Source organism: Heptranchias perlo, chromosome 14 (assembly GCF_035084215.1).
Source record: "Heptranchias perlo isolate sHepPer1 chromosome 14, sHepPer1.hap1, whole genome shotgun sequence".
Taxonomy (NCBI): domain Eukaryota; kingdom Metazoa; phylum Chordata; class Chondrichthyes; order Hexanchiformes; family Hexanchidae; genus Heptranchias; species Heptranchias perlo.
In genome coordinates, this window is record NC_090338.1 from 49,858,781 (window position 1) to 49,876,115 (window position 17,335).

The 17,335-nt window shown below is 41.1% G+C and overlaps 1 protein-coding gene across 1 annotated transcript in view; it reads left to right on the plus strand.

Annotated features, from left to right (window-relative positions):
• Window positions 1-17,335, plus strand: part of ablim3 (actin binding LIM protein family, member 3) — a 243,340-nt gene that overhangs the window by 136,201 nt on the left and 89,804 nt on the right. The window contains exons 5-6 of the mRNA XM_067996419.1: window positions 4,590-4,716; window positions 6,685-6,778. Of these exons, the coding sequence (XP_067852520.1) occupies window positions 4,590-4,716; window positions 6,685-6,778 (221 nt within the window). The remainder of the gene's footprint in view (window positions 1-4,589; window positions 4,717-6,684; window positions 6,779-17,335) is intronic.

Below are 17,335 nucleotides of genomic sequence, written 5' to 3' on the forward strand. Positions count from 1 at the left end.
ATTGTTGGAGCTTGTAGTAAAGGTCTGTTAGTAAAGCAATAATGTGGAGATGCCGGTGATGGACTGGAGTGGACAAATGTAAGGAATCTTACAACACAAGCTTTCGGAGATTATCCCCTTCGTCAGGTGAGTGACTCACCTGACGAAGGGGATAATCTCCGACAGCTTGTGATTTTAAAATAAAATTGTTGGACTATAACCTGGTGTTGTAAGATTCCTTACAATAAAGCAATAGTTCTTACTGCTTGTATGGTGTGTGTATAGTGAATACAAGCTTATCTATTTAAGTGCACTGAAAAGGAAACTCTAATTGTTGAGTGGAAGTACAATGTTCCAACAGCATAATGCAACTCATCCCAAGTGGATTTCAGAACAATGCCTGTAGTAAATAGGAGCAAAATAACCAGTGAGCCCTGGAGATTTTTAACAGCAACCATTTCCGTTGTAACGCAGCTTCTTGCAATGATTAAACAATCTCAAATCATTTAAAATAAATCTTTTTCACAAAATGTGGAAAATTTTAAGGATAGAATTAATATTTAAGCCCTGATTTTAACTTGGGTGAGAATTGGGCAGGCGAGGGCGGGGGCGAGTGGGAAGCCCCCATGATGTGGCCATGAGGCCTGGGAGATTTTAACTCCCTGGCCTCATTTTAATACGATTGGGTGTGCATCTTGTCAATCACATAGAGTCATAGAGTTATACAGCACGGATAGAGGCCCTTCGGCCCATCGTGTCCGCGCCGGCCATCAAGCCCAGTCTAATCTAATCCCATATTCCAGCATTTGGTCCGTAGCCTTGTATGCTATGGCATTTCAAGTGCTCATCCAAATGCTTCTTGAATGTTGTGAGGGTTCCTGCCTCCACAACCCTCTCAGGCAGTGAGTTCCAGACTCCAACCACCCTCTGGGTGAAAAAGTTCTTTCTCAAATCCCCTCTAAACCTCCCGCCTTTTACCTTGAATCTATGCCCCCTTGTTATAGAACCCTCAATGAAGGGAAAAAGCTCCTTAGTATCCATCCTATCTGTGCCCCTCATAATTTTGTACACCTCAATCATGTCCCCCCTCAGCCTCCTCTGCTCCAAGGAAAACAAACCCAATCTTCCCAGTCTCTCTTCATAGCTGAAGCGCTCCAGCCCTGGTAACATCCTGGTGAATCTCCTCTGCACCCTCTCCAAAGCGATCACATCCTTCCTGTAGTGTGGCGACCAGAACTGCACACAGTACTCCAGCTGTGGCCTAACCAGTGTTTTATACAGCTCCATCATAACCTCCTTGCTCTTATATACTATGCCTCGGCTAATAAAGGCAAGTATCCCATATGCCTTCTTTACCACCTTATCTACCTGTTCCGCCGCCTTCAGGGATCTGTGAACTTGCACACCAAGATCCCTCTGACCCTCTGTCTTGCCTAGGGTCTTCCCATTCATTGTGTATTCCCTTGCCTTGTTAGTCCCTCCAAAGTGCATCACCTCGCACTTTTCCGGGTTAAATTCCATTTGCCACTGTTCCGCCCATCTGACCAACCCATCTATATCGTCCTGCAGACTGAGGCTATCCTCCTCGCTATTTACCACCCTACCAATTTTTGTATCATCAGCGAACTTACTGATCATACCTTTTACATTCATATCCAAGTCGTTAATGTAGACCACAAACAGCAAGGGCCCCAGCACAGATCCCTGTGGTACCCCACTGGCCACAGGCTTCCAGTCACAAAAACAACCTTCGACCATCACCCTCTGCCTTCTGCCACTAAGCCAGTTTTGTATCCAAAGTGCCAAGGCACCCTGGACTCCATGGGCTCGTACCTTCTTGACCAGTCTCCTGTGCGGGACTTTATCGAAGGCCTTACTGAAATCCATGTATACCACATCCACTGCGTTACCCTCATCCACACGCCTAGTCACCCCCTCAAAAAATTCAATCAAATTAGTCAGACATGATCTTCCCTTGACAAAGCCATGTTGACTATCCCTGATTAATCCTTGCTTCTCCAAGTGGAGACTAATTTTGTCCTTCAGAATCACGTCAAGAAACAGGCAGCCCACCTCCCTTTTGCATGCAATTTCTGGCAGGCCTCCTAAGGCCTATTTAAAGCGGGAATGCACCTCTTAAAGCAAGGTTGCATTTCCTGAAGACAGATTGCATTGTAAGACTATGTGCGATGGGAGCAGTACGAGTTGCCCTCTCTCAGAATGTCAGCATGTCTGCTCCTTTGCCACCCTCTATATCAATACCTGCCATCGTGCCAGACTGCCCCAGTGGCAGCTGAGGTGCAGCAGTCTGCACTTGAGCCCTCACAGGCTCGAATACCTGGAAATCACCGGCCACAAGCATCTCAAGGGTCCCCACGTGAGTAACAGCAGCCTTTCATCAGCTTTGCTGAGCTAATTAGGGGAGCACCTCGAAGGTGTAGTAGAGTTAGGAAACCTTCCTATTAGAAAGGAGCCATGGGTTAACACTTCGGTGAGAAATAAATGGAAGGCAATTATTGTGGTGGGAATTAAATTCATCACTTTTACGACATCTAGCACTTTGATTTGCAGTGTGCTTTCATAGCAGCTTCTGTGTCTGCCTTGTCGTTGACATAGAATCTGGCTGAATGGTTTCAATGTTCTTTAATGCAGGATTAAGGGAGTGGTGAAGGATGTAACAAGGACTATTAATGTAGAGGGGCTTTGTGTAAGTCTTCAGTCATTGAAAACTGCCAATATTTTCATGATTATGAATCACATTACTTAATAAACATGCTTCAAATACATTTTCTTGAAATCCTGGTTTCTAAACTATGCTGGACCCTTGCTGAGCAGCAGCGCAGTAAATATTTTATGAAACAAAATTCAATAATTTAGTCTGTAGTAGCTGCTTATGTCCCAGTAAAAATAATGATTATAGCAGACATTCTTAAGGCCAAATAAAAGTAAAACTTAAGCTGGAGAATAGCATTAGAAATTGGAGAGGTGAGTTATTGAGCTAATCAAGGGGAGGCAGGGCATTGAGAAGGAGTTGTAGAAAAATCTATTCATTGTAAAACAGCAGTGTATAGTGCACCAGATATCTGGATTAGAAGATTACAACCAACATGTAGCATCAGCTTGAATATAATGTCCTATTGGCATACAACCAACATGAAATTATAATCAAGCTAATACTACATCAGTCAGCAGTGCACCAAAGGGGGTTTAATAGAGTTGTGTTAGGGTGTATTTCGTATATTGGGGATGACCTTCAGTTCTCTGCTCAAATGGTAGGTGAAGATGGGCAGGATACGGCAGATTATGGGCAGTAATATTATTTCCCATCCACAAAGATTTAGTTGCATCAAACTTACAACATAAGGTTTGTGTTCAAATTTTTAAAAAATTACCCAAGTTCTAACACAACGACAGCAAAGATTTGAGGATGCAGTTATTGCTGCCACTTTTGTATCAATACAAAGTTGTTTTGGGTGTGTATCAAACAAAAGGTGGCAGCATAATCCAGAAAATTACCTGACAACAAAGTTATGAAAATTACCAACCACAGTCCCTCCAGGACATCATCATGAACTGATTTGATTTCATAAACATTCCGGTATAACTCTAGATTGAGTAACAGTTTGTTAGTAAATTCATTGTTTACATGTTTGAATATTTATTCACAAGGACACTTTAGTGTAAGCTGCTTTTATATTGGTTGCAAGCTGTGCTCGTGCAGTTGGCTCCTGTCTATAACCAGGGCCGGAATTTCCCCGGAGCTGCTTCTACTCGGCTGCTGTAACTTTTGCCAGAAATGCATTCAGCCCATCGTGTCTGTGCATCCTGAAATCTTCACTGGATTTGGTAGGTTTGTCAGCTAGGAAATAAGTTTGGTAAATGTGCAGGAGGACTGATGTGTACTTGAGGTAAACAATCTTTGCCAAGTTAAAATGTCAAAGAAGTGAATTGCCACCATACACTTAAAAACATGTCCTCTCTTCAAAACTGATGACATACATCTTGGCCAAAAGCAAAAATATGAATATTGTTATATTACTGTCCAAAAACATGAAGGAGGTTATGAGGCCGTATGATATATAGTCAATGGAAAAGAAAATAGGGTGGAGTGTAAAACAGGCGGCCAATTCGCTAATGCCCATTTTGTACGACTGTCCAAGACGGATTTCACCCACTCCTCTTTCAGCTTGGCAGGGAGATGTATGTGTTGGGAAATGGATTGGAATGTGATAAGATCTGTAACACAAACCTGACTACAGAGTTCTGAAGTGATAAACTGAACTAAACTTGTTCTGAAATTTGTTTAATCAGTGTCAAGAGAAGTGCTGGCAAGAATGCACAAAACATAATTATGTGAAATAAAATAAGTCCTTGTTGATTGTGATAATGGTGTTAATAGTTCAGTACTTGACATGAGCTCAGGATTATATGTGATGTGTATTACTTTATGCACAGTTACAGTTTTAAAGAAAGCCATGTCATTTTGGTGCACTACACTGTCACTGCACCAATCATTGGTCCAACGGTCACATGAAGCTAATTGTAATAAGGGTATTTTGGAAGATTCTCTGTAGATTAAGCATCTTGTTTGTCTTCTATTTTTATTACAGAGTGCGCTGGCTGTGGAGATGAAATCAAACATGGACAGTCACTGCTAGCCTTGGAGAAGCAGTGGCATGTGAGCTGTTTCAAATGCCAGTCCTGTGGTGTTGTGCTGACAGGAGAATATATCAGCAAGTATGTGTGATCCTTGAAGAATGCAGTATATGCAAGGCAGAGCAATCCACACTTATTAACTAACCTAATGTTATCATCTAAAATGAATGAAATGGTTGCTGCTTTATATGCAATTTGCATAGTCCTCCAACATCAATTTACTCATAGATTTTTGAGAATATTTCTTGGATTTCCCTCTTCCTTTCCTGAAGATGTTGATTCATGGTGGGTACAGCTCCACAAGTGTTTTCTGTCCTGCAGTATCTCACCCTATTGTTTGCATGTACGCCTAGACCTTGGGGTAATTTTCACCTTCACCACCTGAACAATACTTTGGCAGAGCAGATCGCCGTCCCAGACAGTGAAAGTAAAAATTACCCCCCATGAGTCTTGGTGAACTATTTTACCATGAGGACATTGCGACTGAGCTCAATGTTACCTTTACCCTATGTCCACACAGTGTACTTTCCAGCAGGGGTCACTAGATACTAATCAGGAATGGGAGCTCTGGCAGATTTTCCCTTCTATACCAGGGCATAATAGCATCCTACAACCACACCAGCTGAGATCAGTTAACAGAGCACAGGTTGGCTGTTGGCCTCCCTAGTATTTGTGGCTTTAATACCCATTGTTCAGTGAGGCATTAGAGGAGTTTCAGGTTCTTGTTTTTTATGAATAGAAGTGAAGCGCAAGTAACAGGCAACCATTTTGTTCTTATACTTATGGTTAATGTGCCCTTGATTTTTCCTTCCATTCACTTCCCCTCCATTTTAGTCATTTCTTCTCATACACCTGCTGCAGTTGAGAGGATGGGTGGACCATCTGTCCTGAGGTTCCCCCGATGCCCCTCTCAATCAATGGTAAGGAGATATACAATGATGACTTAAGAACGGTTGTGTCACTGAGTTTCCCACACTCCCTGTGGAAGATGCCCAACAGTAAAATGACACGATTGCGATCAAGAGCTCAAAGATATGGGAGATTGTGAGAGTGAACCCCCATCCTGCCACTCCATGGCGCAGCACATTGAAGATTTGTGCATACGACACTGCTTTATTAAGAAACTAGCTAGTAATTTTTCTTTTTCTCATCATCCCTATTAACCCAACCCTTCCAGCATATCAGACAAAATATCTGACAGCATATCTGATCAAAATAGCAAAAAGATAGAAATAACTTGCAGTTATACAGTGCCTTTCACAGCCAATGAAGTACTTTTGAAGTGTAGCCTCTGATATAAAATACGCAAACGCAGCTGCCAATTTACATTTCTTTAATATGCATCCACCCATACATGAGGAAAAGCAATTTCTCATGTCGCAAATGACTCATGGAAAACAGTGGGGAGATGGGACCCGACCTTGTGCATCGCCAAGTTGCTTTCTGCTTCCGCCCGGCTCCGATCTACCAAAAAAAGTCATCTGAGGCGAGGATAAAAACCTAGCCCACCAAGTTAGTCCATTTAGTGAATCGTGTATTATGTTTCTGAAAATATAAAACTAGACCCACCTCATGTTAGCATAATAAGCCAGCAGCACCACCTGTGATTTATTGATATTAAAAAGCCAAGTGCTTGGCTTTAGGAATTCATCTGTCATTAAAGGGTCAGTCATTTACAATTTTACTCCACCCATTGTCGGGAAGATTAAAAGTCGTTGATTCGTGATGCTTAATATTGTTGCAGCTGGTACATTTAAAACCCTTTACTGCTTTCAAAGCACCAGCACATTTTATATAATTGAATATCTGCAAGAGAGCCTGCTTTAAATTTTTAATGCCGACTGTTAAAGCGGAGAGCCAAAGAAGTGTATAGAACCATACAATGACTTAATCGCCATTATCTGAGAAGAATCATAAAACATTTTTGAAATGAAACTTCAGTAAATCTTAATTTTGATGATAAACATAAATGACCTCCAGAGCTGAGGAGCTGGATGATTGTTAGCTCAGTATAAGTTGCTCAGTATCAATTTTCTCTCTCTTTCTAAGGGATGGCGTTCCTTATTGCGAGACAGATTACCATTCTCGTTTTGGCATCAAGTGCGAGACCTGTGATAGATATATCAGTGGGAGAGTGTTGGAGGTAAGTGTCCATTAAAAAGAATGGATGGATTTTTAATGCAGCTCTATGAAAGGAAATTCTATTTCCAATTATATTTCGAGTCTTGATTGCAGGGTTCATTCCCTCGAATACCACGTTGCTTTGGGACGTTGGCATCTATCAGATAATTACAGGGTGGCAGACAAGTCCACAGAAGAACTAACCCATTCAAAAGGTTAAATAATTGCAGGAAAGTGAAGTGACAGTAATGGGAGAGGGATTCATGCAGTTTTTCATGTAGTATTTTACGTACATGTATCTGGAATGTAAAAAGTAAGCATAGTAAGAATACAAAGGGGTGGAAGTTAAGCTACAGTTGTATAAAGCTCTGGTTAGACTGCATCTGGAGTACGGAATTCAATTCTGGGCACTGCACATCAGGAAGGATATATTTGCCTTGGAGGAGTTGTAGCACAGATTCACCAGAATGATACTCGGGCTAAAAGGATTAAATTATAAGGACAGGTTGCATAGACTAGGCTTGTATTCTCTTGAGGATAGAAGATTAAGGGGTGATCTAATTGAGATGCTTAAGATGATTAAAGGATTTGATAGGGTAGATAGAAATAAACTATTTCCTCTGGTGGAGGAGTCCTGAACAAGGGGCATAACCTTAAAATTAGAGCTAGGCCATTCAGGGGTGATGTCAGAAAGCACTTCTTCACACAAAGGTTAGTGAAAATCTGGAATTCTCTCCTCAAAAAGCTGTTGAGGCGAGGTCAATTAAAAATTTTAAAACTGGGATTGATAGATTTTTATTAGGCACGGGTATCAAGGAATATGGAACCAAGGCTGGTACATGTATTTAAGATACAAATCAGCCATAATCGAATTGAATGACGGAACAGGCACAAGGGGCTGAATTGCCTACTCCTGTTCCTATGTTCCTTCCTTCCTATGATCCTATTTATTGTATTGTGTCAAATTTGCATAACTTAAACAACAGAAATGTTGCATCGAGGTCTTTGTACGTTTGTAGTAAGCCACATGACTGCTGAATTTATCTATTAATTTTATACATTTTCATGTTGAAATTATGGTTTGTCATGATTTTTGAAAGTATTCAGCTGTTATGTTCCTTAGTATATCTTGTCATGTGTACTTTTACGTCAGTTCCAAGTTAAATTGTCAACAAATATTTGTCAGAATTATAGCATACCGGTTGTGTGCACTGCTTTGTGTTTTGCAATTTGGTTTAATGGTCAATATTGGTAGATCAGGATGTATTACACTGACAGTAGAAAACTAAACGGAACAGAAACATCTCACGCACAAATATGGGGAGAACTGTACAGGCAACAGTGTAGTGAGATCATAAATGCTTTCAAAAAGAACATGTTTATGATTTTGCTACACATAGCAGCCAGAGCAGTTCTTTCCTGAGATTACTTCTGAGAACTGCCAACAGTTCATCTACTTGGGTGTAGCTTTTCACCTTTCTATCAGATTAATTTGTCAGTTATTTGGCAGGGAGCACACATTGGTTCATTTCTCTGTGGTAGCCTGCACACACAATGGCTTTGTGCCACCAATAATATTTACAATAATGGAGACATAGTGTAGATAGAAGTATGTCATGTGTAGTTAGGTTTTAATCAAGGTCAGCTTCTAAAGTATTGTTTCTATTTAAAAATTATCCAGAGAAAGAGCAAAAGAAAAAAAAGTTTAAATGCCTGGAAGGGACTTAATTTTAATTTGCATCGATTGTATTGGCTTTATTATTTTACACAGTCAAATATTTGTTAGGAAAATGGGGTGAGGGGGGAGAAATTGGTCAACATCCGTAGCACAAAATGGCCTGATAGTGAATCGGCAGATCGTTTTACACCACGCCTGATTTTCATTTCTGTTGACATGGAAAAGAAAAATCAAGTGCGGTGTAAAACGGGCTGCCCATTTGCTATCAGGCCACTTTGCGCTACTGGCATTGACCAATTTCAGACCTCCAGTTACAACACATTTTCTGCCTTTTCTTTGGGCAAAGAAAACGGGGTGGAAATTGGTTTGCGCCACTAGGCCAGTGCGAACTGGGCAGAGGGACTGATGTCTGTGCCGGAACAGGTAGGCCTAAGGCCCGATTGATATTGGGCCTCTGGCTTACCTGGCCTCTGGCGAAGTGAGGATGAATGTCAGGCCACTACGATGCTAGAACTGGCCCTCAGGTAGGTCCTCCGGTAGGGGGGGAGGCGGAAGAGAGCCGAGCATGGAGTCAGCAGCAGCCTGCGACGTTGCTGTGCAGGCAGGTGGTGCACTCCTGCTTATCCTGGCTCCTCATTAAAAGGTAAGCTTTTTTAAACTTACCCATTCTTCAGTGGCCCCCAGCGGTCCCTTTAATGATCTCTAGCTAGACAGCTGTAGAACTCTAAAAGCTAGTCATAGCTTGCACGGGGCAAGCTCCACCTAATTGTTGACTAATTTGTGAATAGGTTGCTAAAATAGGCGTTAGGCCTCTTATAGCATATTCAAGGCACCTCACACCTGTTTTAGGCTGCGCCAGCAACACCTCTACAACACCTGAGCCAGTATGTCGTCGGACATGTTTCCAACAGTGTTCGGGCCTGGGCGGTCGTCCCCCTAAATTGGACCTCGGTACCCCTGTTTTCCACACAGAAAATGAGCGCAACGAGGTCCAATTTCCCCCCCAACCATTAAAATCTTCATACTGTGAGCCCCTTGGGAAGGAAGAATTTGACTGATCACATGAGTTATGATACTGGTTCGAGTGTACCTTTGAATCGAAACCCACATTGCAGATATGCACACTGTCTCACTGAACTAATATGTTTGTGATTTTTATCTCATAGGAACGACGATTTCCTGTAGTCACTCTGTGCCTGCAACAATTTAAACATAGCAACAGATTTCCTACATTCAGCAAAATTTTAAAAGCATTTTAAAATACATTAATGGCTTCACTAGAAATCTTCCCCCTTTGTATACTAGGTCACTAACACACTTCTTTATTAAATTTGATATGATGGGGAGGTTTTAAAAAAGATGCGATTTCATTGCTGAAGTACATACCTCTCAAGTGCTAAAATTAACCTCCCTGGACATTTACCTGACACAACCCTTCAATAGGAAATGTCTTATTTCGCACCATTTTGCAAGATCCTTTCCAAGATATATGCCAACCAGCATTTCACACCAGCAGACAGTGTTTGCAGAGTTTTGTCCACGTGTCAGCATTTACAGACACAAATCAGGACTTCTAGTATGGTTTGGCTCATCCCCCGAGATTTCCCTGTGAGCATGTGTGTGCTGGAGGTTGTGGGCATGCATCATTGGTTTTTGATGAAATGGCACCGATGACATATTGGGCCATGCATGTACACAGGCTCCATTGTATATATGTGCAGAAGACAATTGTGGGGCAATCTGAGGGCACTCCAAACCTTCAGGGTATGTTGCAATGACTGATCATATCAATTGTAATGGAGAGAACAAATGATGTAAAATGTATCAGGAAGACGCTTGTAGCAGAGATTGATGCAAAATATACTGGAAAGAGTGATATAAAATGTAGTCATACATGCCATTCATCAGTGTTTGTCTGATGCTCTGGTGAGGGAAGGTAATGGCAATAGTCTTGGAGTTCATTGTCACGAGGAGGAGGTGGGAAGGAGGAGTAGTAGCAACAGCAACAATAGGTTATGAGAAGATTTGTAAAAGTCAACAGAGAAGAATGAGGGGTTGAGGATGCAACTTCCAAAGAGCAGGGTCAAAATGTTTGATGGCTCTATCACCAATGGAGGAGCAAAGGGAGGGGGAAGGCCAGATTTGGAAGACTGATAGGTTTGGGAAGGGACATAACACTGGAGGAGATTTCAGAGATAGAGTGGGCAAAATTATGGTGAGATTTAAAGATAAGGACAACTAACTCACCTTGGAACTACCTCTTCTGAAGCTCGTAAATTAGATTCTGTAAAGAAAGAAAGAACGTGCATTTATATAGTGCCTTTCACAACCTCAGGACATCCCAAAGCGCTTTACAGCCAGTGAAATACTTCTGAAGTGTAGTCACTGTTGTAATGTAGGTAATGCAGCTCCAAGATCTGTGTAAGGATAGATGGGAAACTCAATGAACCTTTCTCTGTTGAAACAAGTGTGAGGCAGTTTTGTCCACTGACATAAATTCTATTCAGCGTCTTCATCAATAATGTTTGAATTGTATTATGAGGGACAGTATCAGAGTGTCCATTCCAGCTATTTCTTGAAGAATTACAGTACTCCTGTGCATATGATTTTGTATTGTTGGGAGACTTGCCTTGGAATCTGGTGTGCTCTACTCACCATTTTTAACAAATATTCACAAATTAACAAGAATCGAACTGTTCAAATTCAGAATCCACTTTGGCTTTCACCCCCATCAAAAGTACACAAACTAATTTCTTTTGTTGACATCTGCAAGAGAGTGCCTGATTCATGAATTCAGACAATTGCAGTTGCTGATTATTTCAAGGTCTCACGTATTACATGATTTCCTGCTCAATGATGGCTTTGACCTTGAAAGATTTGTGTACAATCAATAAACATTGCTATGTTTCGAAAGCAAAGTTTCCATCTATTGCTGTAAAATGCTGACTGTGTTCTTATCTTCCATTCCAATGGAAAGTGCAGGATGCACCCTTACACCTGACAGGAAGATCATTGGATAATAAAAGGCTGTCTGATTCATTGTTGTGTATATGCTTCTTGCCAGACTATCAGGATTAATGCAGCCATTTGTTTGCTGCACAGCTGGCTGCTCAGCTACAGAGCATGTGCATATGTCATCAAGGTTCTCCATTAGACATCAATCATATTCCCCACTTGGCCATGAAAGGTTCACATGCAGCTGGTATTGCCATAAAGGTTCAGAAATATTCTTTTTTAAAAAAAAATCAGTTTGCAACTGTATATAAAATTGATGAATAGGAGATAATTAATGACTGGTCATCTCTTCTTTTTTTTCTCCTGACAATCCATAAATAATATCTGTTTATCTACTGAATTTTAAGATAGCTCACATTTGCCCAAATACCTCTGTAAGAAGCCGGTCACGAACAAGAATATTTGGAGGAAGGTGCCGAAATGATAGTAATCACAACAACAAATAACCTGCTCGGTAAGACTATACTTAGCTCTGTAGTCATTTTTTAAATAAAATTTGAAAGATTAAAATGGCAAATTTTCCTCTAAAATGATGCAGTTCCATTGTCCTTTAAATAAACTTGAATTATCAATTACTGACAACAATTACAATTTTTTTATATTTGACTTCTTATTAAGAGACGTGGTTCAGTTCTTCAACAGTAGATTTCCTTATCACAATTAAAATTTAGCTGAACTAAGGATTCTTAAATTCTTCCAACTTAATGCGGTTTCTTGTAGTATGATCCAGCAACAATCCCAAAAACAATTGATCTTTCTGATAAATACCATGAATCTAGTTAGAGATAAAACTCAGCATCATCGCCTATCAACATATCAAATTCCATTTGTTTTAATAGTTTAACAAGCCACTAAATCACCCTTTTTGTCACTTGATACTCATCTGGACTATGCCATCTGCCCTTTAACCTCGTAATAGCTGCTTCCCTGACTTGATTATTGCAGTAATGGCAGTTTTATCTATAGTGACTTTAATGAACACGAGACAGTACTCACCGTGGTGACTAAATTATAATACTGTGACCAACCTAAGTGACTCAATGACCCGGATATTGCTCATGAAATAACGGTGAGGCTAACAGGGCTCACCATTATTCCAGGGCAAATGGAAGAGCAAGTTCTGGAGAGCACACATGCGTAGTCAAATGCGGAAATCCGGAAATTGCTCTACCATTTGCCCTGCTCGTTTGAAAGCTGCACGGGAAGGACAGCTCGCCCACTGAATGAATGGACCAGCGCGAACTTGCTGCACTGCTCAGCTGGAAATGAACTAATCTCTCCATAAGAAAGGTACGCTGGGTTTTTAAGGTCTAAACGAACTTTTAATGGCATGGTAAGTTTTAATGACTGCGAAACAACTTCTCTGGCACTGAAAATGAACTCTTAAAAATGTGGAGTCTCATTACTTCTGATTTTATTTGTTGTTGGGGACATTTATATAAATTTTATTTTGCTCTTTCTTTCTGTCTCCTTTATCTTTGTCTTTTAATTCGATATTTCTTACCCTCCCTTTATTTCGCTTTCTCTGACTGATTTTAAAATTGAATCCACTGTTGTAGCTTTCACTTCCTGGATCTCACTGCGCAGCTTGTCAAGGATGCTTCAAGCTGATTGGTTGAGGGGAGACAGCGATCCTTTCCCCGCTCTCACAGCTCACAGGAGCCTGGGAACGATTGCTGCACCTTTTGCAGCTCGCCACTGAAGCAAGTTGGCGCCCAGAAGCCCGCGAATAGTTTGTGGGTGAGTTTATAACGAACGGGCAGAGGGCGAGGTTTGTTCACCACGAAATTTCCAGTCCAATAAGGCTAAAAGGGAGTATCCTTCTAATGAACTCTTCAATAATCTGTGCAGCAATCTTGGATCTCCCATGGTGCTATAAGCTGATCGAACAATTGTTACCAAAAAACAGTGTGATTTCTAATTCCCAGCAGGTAAAATGTGGAAGATTTGTCATGCTAATTCCCAATTAACAAACATTTTATCTTTGTAATAATGTTCTTGGATGTAATCAATATTCTGCAGTGGCCTATTTTGTAGATTATACTTTCGCCACTCTATACTTATCTATGAAATTTAATAATACAGGTCCCTTTATTTCATTTTGGGCTGTTGGACTCAACGTTAGATTTCTTGCTGCCACTTGTGCTGGCACTGATGCACAAATATTGTATATTGTAGGGAAATAGAGGAGGGAAGAAATTAGTTAAACTACACAGAAATCCCTCATAACTTATCTGTGTGATCCTGAAAAAAAAATACCATTGTCTGGTTTTATCATGTTACAATAAAATAAATCTGTCAGTCCCATTTCCTTTCATAGTATTGTACCACAGAAATGCTCCACTACCATTAATATGATGGGGACAGTATGGTATACTGTATTCATAAATTAGCTCCCACAGTTATCTATTTGGCAAACACGCTATGTAATTGAGCCATACAGACCAGATGATCATAGGTGTGATTTCTCATCGGTGCCAAGTTAGCTGATCTCATCTCAAGAGGCAGTAGGAGTACTAGGCTGGATGCAGCACCCCTAGGCTAGGAAAGCGAAAATCAGCTAGGTTTCCCATTCATAATTACTGTCTCGTGACCGCTCCTGGAATCTCCATATGCGGAGGTTGGCAGACGACCAGGACCAATTGTAATGTGCCCAAAATTGAATAGCCTGCCAACACTCAAGGCTAGATTTTCCGTGCCAATGCAGCTGGTGACGAACGCGTGGCGGAAAAGGATGCAGCCGACCCGATGGTCTCGGCACTGACCTCAGTGAATTTTCGGGGTTTAAGTTTTAGTTTAAGTTAAATTTTAAATTTTCAAGGTTTCAGTTTAATTAAATTATTTTGAGAAAGGCAGTGTTGCTGCCTACGATTGGAAGCTCATCACTTCAGGAGGAGTGGGGTGTGGGGGTGGGTGGGGGTTGAAATGGTTGCTGCTGCAGGATTACCATGTCTTTAGCAGTTTAAAGGAGTCGGCAGCATCCCCAAATAGCAACATAAAGCTGACTTCAAACTTCCTCTGACATGCCTGCAGGAATGGTTTACAAATTTTACAACAATTAACATGCCTGCTGCAGTGATTTAAATTTACTTCCATATTTGGTATCCCCTAGCAACATAGGAGGCCTGTGGTATGGTGGCATGAATTATGTCCAATGTTATTGAGGTGGTAGTGACAGGAAATATGATGTCACACTGTCATTACTGCCTCATTTCAACATGCTCGCCCTTATTTGGACATGTGCTTCCAGGGTCTGGCAGAAGTGGCACCAGAAAATTGGACAGCTGTAAAAATGGATGGGGATCCAGTGTTATGAAAATCAGGTGTTATTGAGAGGAAAATCCTGGCTTTCCACATGCAAAATCATCATTTGGGCAAGGTACCACAGGGCACCCGGCACGAGTCACTGGGGTAGATTTTGACTTTGTGCGATCATGTAAAACAGGTGATAGCAAATCGGCAGTCTGTTTTACATCACTCCCTATTTTTATTTCCATTGACTTTAATGGAGATAAAAATCGAGAGGGATGTAAAAGGGCTGCCGATTCGCTATCACCCGTTTTACATTATCGCACAAAGCCAAAATCTACCCCACTGCCTTCAGGAAAGGAGGTGCGAAATTTAGTGGTAGAAAGAAAGACAAGAAATTTTCTTATGAAGTTAACTGAAAACAATTAATTGTTGACTTAATACCAATCAGCATAAATTCCTAGTTAGCCATTATTTTTATTCTTTAAAATAAGTTAAATGAGCACTGGTTCCTGACATTTTTAGTAAAGTAAAATCTGCTGTACTGCTCAATACAATGCTGAAGAATCAGACAACTTCTGAATTTGTATATACACACACCAGTACCTAAATTATTGCTTGAAAGCTACAAATAGAAAATGAATGCATGAAGTCTAAGATGGAGACAGTGAGGATTAATGAAGGGAATCTTTCAGTGCCGAATCAGCAGAAGAGGAATAGCAGGCCTGAGTTTCCTAAATTGTACAGCTAAATCAAAGGCCAGTGTTTGACTAGGAGAAAAATGATTCCAAAAAAAAAGAAAATGGTTTATATTAGTCCAACATTCACCAACGTGTGAATTGGTGTTGATGGGATCTGAGGATATGAGGATATGGTCCTTCATAACTTGTTTGTCCAAACCTCGTTAAAACCAAGTTGAAATCTTCCCCTGTTGAAATCTTGTTGAAAGCCAGAACAAAGAATACCAAAGAACTGAAGAAAAGGAGGATAAAGCTTCTTTAACTAGGTTAAAGTATTAGTTGAAGAGAACAAAGACATTTCTTGGATGATTCCCACTGACTTACATTTTTAAAACTGGGTTTACAGTAATTGAATTAAGAATACAAAACTCGATATGAAAATACATACGCATGCTTTTGTCTGGACACCACAGCTGTTTTAGTCCCTGCTGCTCACCATGTGCATGTTACATACAAAAATCTAATGACTTCCACAATTCGTTAAAACAATCCAACATGCTAATTATGTTAAAAATCCCAGATGCATCCAAAGTGACATACTATCAGCAGGTGCAGGTGCTGCTGGGCTCTACTACAGAGCAGAATTTAATGGAATCATATTGATTCAATATGCAATTTTTGTCATTAATTTAAATGGACATAAAAGAAAGATGCCGACTAGATTAGAATTACTGGGGCCAATTTTCCTGTATTTAGCACCCCATGTGCACCACTTTACATAGCATACTGGCATGGAGAAACAGGCAGAGACACATTTTGTTTATGGGGCACGTTGTAGCAGGTGAACAGTGGGTGTAGTTAGCTTCCTATATGTGGTAATGACTCCTAGATAATGCAATAATGACTTTGAATCATATTGCTGTGTTCGTGCTGTGTCCATGACGCCATCCTATTGCCGCCCATAAAAATGGGCATCCAGGGTTGCGAGGCACTGAGCCACACTTGGAAGTAAATTTAAAGGGACGGTAAGAAGATTCAACCATTTTTTGGCCATTTCCAGCCCGGTTTCTCAATTTTTTTGTTTTCCTTTTCTGCTGGCACTTAGGCTTTGCGCTAATATGTTCATGTTTTTTTGCTCCCAGCATTATTGCTGGCACCAATGAGTTTCCAAATAGGAAACCCCTAACTTAGGTGCTTGGTAGGAAAAGAGGAAGATTACTGAAGGATACCAGCCAGGTCAAGTTGCATTAAAGTCAGTCTGCGCCCACCCATATCTGTAGACAGAGGTGAACGTACCTCACTTTGGCAGACAATTAGTGCATGCAGAAGCTCCAACTCTCAAGAAAGATTGTGACAGCAATCCCAATGGCACAGTTATTCATGCTGGCTGGTTCTACAGAAGCATTCCAATCACAGCATGTCATACGTGGTACTGTATGAAAGAATTAATGCCAGTATTATCATCAGCTAGCAAAGTCTGACTGGCCACAGCCACCGACCATACCTTCAGGCACTATCACTCCTAACTAGCAACAACTGTGGGTAATGGTCTTCACAGGGTCTGGGTCAGCAGAGAGCCAAATGCAGATCTGTGCGAGCGACTGCAAGAACACCTGCTGCTAACATGCACCAGAGAACTGATATAGCCAGTGACGTACCAATCAGCTGCGGCTTGAAGCCTACCTCCACCTCCTTCCAGGCACGCTCTAATAGGGACTTATGGGGATGGTGCTATGGAATGCCAGAGGGGGCAGCCCTCCTCACAGCAACTCATGCCGCATCATATTCAGTTTAGCAGCCATCGAGCAGGGGCCAGGTGCTGGGATGCTCCATCACTTGCCTGCAGACTCATACCTACACCTTGAATTTCCTTTCCCTTCATTTTTTGTCTTACACTTCTTAATCCCCTGCCACTCAATCCCGACAAAGGCTGCTAATGGTTTTGAGTAACTTTTGA